The following is a 5,687-nucleotide window of genomic DNA, read 5'->3' as shown; positions in this document are numbered from 1 at the left end:
CTTTTTACAACCGCAAAAGGTATTGCTTTTGTGCTGTTTTTCTCTCGACCGAACCTACACCATAATCATCATCATCATTCTTTTCTTACATCTAATATCACTCTCATCTTAATCTATTCTATCACGTATCCATTAAAATTTTAAGTGGTTTATATGTTTTTAAAAAAAGAATGGTCGGCCATAATTTTGAGAACTTAAACCGCCAGCTCATGTCTCGAATTTATATAAAGCAACATGATTACACTCTATATTGTGAATATATAACACCTGTTTCGCCACTTTATATTTTCTCGAGCCATTCTTCTAGTATTCCATCTTCCATCTTATTATCTTTAAAACAAAATAGAAACAAACCATGTAGCAGCATCTTTTCATTGAATCAATACTATAGCAGCTGTAAGAGTAATTTAATCACTCTCCTTTCGTTTGAATAGGAGCAGAAGTAATAGAGTAGCAGTAATTATAATTGCAGGTTATGCGGTGGTTGTTTCGGGCTGCAGATCAGGGAGGAGAAAGAAAGAAAGTGGCGGTGGTTTGATGAAGATGAATCAGGTTTTTAGAGAGAGAGAAGATAGAATAGAGGGACGAAGGAAGCAGTTGTTGTGGGCTGTGTTTGATCAAAGAAAACAGAAATAAATGGTTGTGGAGGCGACAGTAAAAACAGAAAACAAGGGTTTAGCATTATGTGGTTACTTGGTGATTGTGTATGGTGATTCAAGTGAAAACATAAAAAGGAAAAAAAAAAAATTGTTTTGGTTCAAGATCGAATAGGGAAAGAAACAGAAGAAAGGGAAAAATATATGGTGAAGGTTGTAAAGTGACGGTTGATGGTTTCTATCCATATCCTCAAGTGGTTGTTCTAGTGTTTTGATGGTTTATTGGTGCTCGGTTACATGGTGGTCGAATATGGTGATGATTATTTCATGAGTGTTGGTTGTGGTTTCATGGTATGAAGATAGGTCACGAAGAAAAAAATGAAGAGAGAGATATGGAGTTTGATAAAGATATACAATAACAGGTAGTGACTGTGTTCTTGCTATTTTTCTGCTTGAATTCATTATATCGAAAGCTGTAAAGGATATTTGAAATAGGTAGTTGATAATGTAAGTCAGTTGTTTTTGGAATAAAATCGAATTCGAATTTTTGGCATTAAAATGGACCAACAGAGGTATCGTTGAAACAGAAGAGAGAAAAAAAAATAACTATGTTAAATTCCTCAATGTATTAATTGTATATGTGTTAACTGATATTGATAGGAAATAATCGAATGCCTTTTTCAATCAATCAGTGACCTTTAGTTGTTATGTAGTTAAGGAAAATTTCAACCATAAATCACGGGCTAATAAGATCATAGAAGAAAAAATGAAATACTGATAGTGATGTAAATTCACACCTAACCTATTTCTATATATATATAAAAAAATCAACCGTAATAAAAATAAATAAATTTATTAAATATAGTAAGATATTAATATAAATAAATAAATTTATTAATAATAGTAATAATTATATAAATGATAATTATAATTAATAATGATACTAATAATCATAAAATTGATAATAATTATATTATTAATGATAACGGTAATAGATTGTGTTATTTTCTTTTAATAACAACTATGATACAAAAATATTAATACTAATATGATAATATAGTTAATAACAATAATGGTAATCTTAATAATACTAACAATAACATAATAAATTACATGTAACAAGTTTTGGGTGTATAATTCTAATGATACTAATAATAATTATAATAGCAATCGTATTTTATGACTTCAAGTTATTATGTATTCTTATATTTATATTTATATATAATAACACTAACAATTTATTAATAATAATACCACTAATATTGATAATAAGATTAATATAACAATTTTATTCAAACTTGTTATCTAAGTTTAATATATTTTCATAATTGTTTACATATAGGTTCGTGAATCATCGGGAATGGTCAAAGTTTAAATGAATACACGAACACAGTTCAAAGTTTTCGAGACTCAACATTTTAGACTTTGCTTATCGTGTCGAAATCATATAAATATTAAGTTTAAATTTGGTCGGAAATTCCCGGGTCATCACACTTTAATCTTTGGCGTTGAAGCAGTCTCCTTGGATACATTCTCAAACCGATGAGATGTCTATGTTACAGAATTGCACTTTTCGACCCGTTCATAGTGAAAACACCCCCTTTGGATACATGACTAACCTAATGATGCGTTTCGGCCCAAGCAATAAAGGTAAATAGAAACTGGTATAGATTCTAACAGAGTAAGCTCACCTTGTGGACTTACTTGGAAATCCTTCACTAGAGTATAAATCGTAGTATGGGAGACCTCAACTGTCTGTTGAGTTCCTGAACGATCATTTCTCAGTACATTCTCAATGATAGTTAACCGTCAACCGCTGTAAACCTTTCCGCAATTTCATTGCCAAGATTATTTACTTTATGTATAAGTGATTCTCTCATTCCAAAATTCAATCTTCAAGGTTTATCGGCATTCATTAACTAATCATGTACTACTTATATTATACGCAGAACGATTAACTTGCAAGTTCAGTAATACAATCATTTCCCATTTTCTCATAACTACTTCTCATTTTCTGATTTTTCATATTTTTATGACTTTTTTTTCCCAATGTTTTTGTATTTTCTGACGAGGCAATTTTCTCAACTATTCTACCTTACAGAAAGCAAATAAACACAATCTTTTTGGTTTTTCATATTAAAATTCATAGCAGAAAATAAAATGAACATGCAAAACAGAAAATAAGCTAAGTATCATACATAAATGATGCAAAATGCAAATGCAAATATACAAATGATACATATTGGATGGTTACTTTAATAACTCTCTATCGGACACAACCTCCGCCATATCTTTCACACCTAACACATTTAACAGAAATATGAAACGAGGCCGGTCAAACGCCTTCGTAAACAAATAAGCCCTTTGGGTTGTTGTACCTATTTGTAGGACATCGATAAGTTTCTTTTCATAACAGTCCCTAATGAAATGGTACTTGATTCCTATGTGTTTGGTCTTAGAATGATTAACAGGATTTTTAGTAACAGCAATAGCAGCAGTATTATCAACATATATAGGAGTGTTAGAAATTTGCAAACCGTAATCCCGAAGCTGGTGTTGAATCCAGACAACTTGAGACGTATAACTCACATCAGCAATATATTCAGCCTCACATGTCGATTGTGCAACTGCCGTTTGTTTCTTACACTGCCAACTTACCAACCTTCTACCGAGAAACTGACAACCACCAAAGGTTGATTTGAAATCTCTTTTACTACCCCCGTAATCAAAATCACTGAATGCCGTTAGGTCAAACCTATCCTTACGCGGATACCATAAGCCCAAACTTGAAGTTCCCTTTAGATAACACATGATCTTCTATGCTGCCAACATATGATTCACGTTCGGTTGTGCTTGATAACGAGCGCACAGACAAGTAGCGAACATGATATATGGGCAAGATGCTGTAAGGTACATCAAAGAACCAATAATAGTCCTGTATAGAGTTGGATTGACTTTTAGTCCTATATTTTTCGGTGTAATCCCGTGATTCACCGAAAGAGGATTCTTGGCAATTCGTTCATCTTCCATCTTGAATAGGCTCAAGATGTCAGCTACATACTTCGATTGATGTAGGAAAATACCTTTTTCTGTTTGATCAACCTGGAACCCTAAAAAGAAATTAATGGCCCCTAGTGAACTCATCTTGAATCGTTTCTGCATTACATCCTGAAACTCATCAACCATTTTCTGATTTGTTGACCCAAATATGATATCGTCCACATATACTTATACCAACATTATATCATCGCCCCTTTCTTTGATGAATAGAGTCTGATCGATGACTCCTCGTCTAAAATTGTTCTCTATCATATAGTTTGACAGAGTATCATACTAAGCTCTCGGGGCTTGGTGGAGACCATACAATGTCTTTTTTAAGAGATACACCTTTTCTGGATGATGTGGATCAACAAAACCCGTCGGAAGTCACATACACAGTTTCTTGAAGAGTGCCATACAAAAATGCACTCTTAACATCCATCTGAAAAACTTTAAACCCTTTCGATGACGCAAAAGCTAAAAACATTCGAATAGCCTCCAGTCTTGCAAATGGAGCATAAACTTCATCGTAATCAATTTTTAGAATTTGCTGATATCCTCGAACAACCAATCTTGCTTTGTTCCGGATCACGATTCCTTGATCATCTGTCTTATTTTTCAATACCCACTTCAGGCCATACGGTTTACAGCCCGAAGGTAGTATTACCAACCTCCACACACCCAAGTGATTGAATTGTTGAAGTTCTTCCTGCATAGCTGAAACCCACTCATCATACTGCAACGTATCTTTGACATCTTCAGGTTCGATTTGCGACACAAAGCAACATTGCGCATTCCTGAAGATTCTGCCGGTCTGATTCAATTGAGTATAAAAAGCAGTAACAACATTTGCAGAGGGTGTCACACGCTCATCCGTCTTCAAAGATTCACCTGTATTAGCACCTGAAACACCTGCATTGTTAATAATATAATCATCAAAACGTTTTGGGAGAGATATCGTTCGACCAGACCGTCGTAGTTCGTCTGTTTCAGTAGATTCATCTGTATTGGTTTGAATAAGATCCACATTCACTGTTTGAGTAGGTTCTCAAGCACAGTTCGAGTGGGTTCCTCATCCACCAAATCCTAATAAACTTCATCCAGATACAAATCCTCCCCCTCAGATTGTAATGTCGATTCCTCTAACGCAGGAACTGAATCACCAGAATCTGATTCATCATCATTTGGCCATGTCACTGGTGCTTTCCTCAGCCACGATTGGTACTTTAGATTACACACACACACACATCAGACATACGTTCAGCGAAGAGACGCATGTTATACATCATTTATGCAACAACCTCTTCATCCTCAGAGTCATCCTCAGGAAGATTGAATGAATCATAGAACTTATCATAGTAAAACTACCACGTATACACTTTACCGGCTGGAATTGCTGCATGTCTTTGAACATCTATTTCAGTACATTCTTCGACGCACCGAGACTCCAAATTATACACACGTTTGCATGCATTCCCATAACCCAAGAACCTACCTGTAACAGCTTTCGAATTGAATTTCCCACCTGTATCTCTAACCGTTATGGTACACAAGGAACCAAATGGCTCGAGATGTTTAATATGAGGTTTCCTTTTCAACAGCAGTTCATAACATGTCTTGCCTTGACGTTTCACAACAAGAACTCTATTCATTGTATAGCATGCATTCAAACTGCTTCACTCTAAAAGATAACTGGTAATTCTGAGTCAGCCAGCATGGTTCTTACTGTCTCAATTAGAGTACGATTCTTTCTTTCAGCTACACCATTCATCTGCAGAGTGTACGGTGAACTGAATTGTTGTTGAATTCCTCTCTCATTGCAATACTCTTCCATCTTCTTGTTTTTAAACTCTGTCACATTATCTATTCGGATCCTTCTTACCCTTAACTTATATAATGTTTCAAGTCTCGTGATCAGCAATCTGATTTGTTCAAATGTATCAGCTTTACTTTTTAGCAACACAACCCACGTAAAACGCGAGTACTCATCCGTAACCACCAAGCAATATGAATGTCCAGTGATACTCTTCTTGTTGATTGGACCAAAAAGAT

General features: G+C 34.7%; 1 protein-coding gene across 1 annotated transcript; it reads right to left on the bottom strand.

The window, feature by feature from the left end:
- Positions 1–3,413: 3,413 nt before the first annotated feature.
- Positions 3,414–3,782, bottom strand: LOC139871213 (uncharacterized mitochondrial protein AtMg00810-like). The gene has a single exon (XM_071858948.1). It carries the CDS (start codon positions 3,780–3,782, stop codon positions 3,414–3,416), a length of 369 nt encoding a protein of 122 aa, XP_071715049.1.
- Between the last annotated feature and the right edge of the window lie 1,905 nt (positions 3,783–5,687).

This window comes from Rutidosis leptorrhynchoides, chromosome 10 (genome assembly GCF_046630445.1).
Source record: "Rutidosis leptorrhynchoides isolate AG116_Rl617_1_P2 chromosome 10, CSIRO_AGI_Rlap_v1, whole genome shotgun sequence".
NCBI classification, from domain to species: domain Eukaryota; kingdom Viridiplantae; phylum Streptophyta; class Magnoliopsida; order Asterales; family Asteraceae; genus Rutidosis; species Rutidosis leptorrhynchoides.
Note: the sequence above shows the minus strand (reverse complement) of the source record. Positions and strands in the feature narration are given on the sequence as shown.

Coding starts and splice junctions, on each gene's coding strand:
- LOC139871213 (XM_071858948.1), bottom strand. CDS start 3,782: ATGGTTGATGAGTTTCAGGATGTAATGCAGAAACGATTCAAGATGAGT.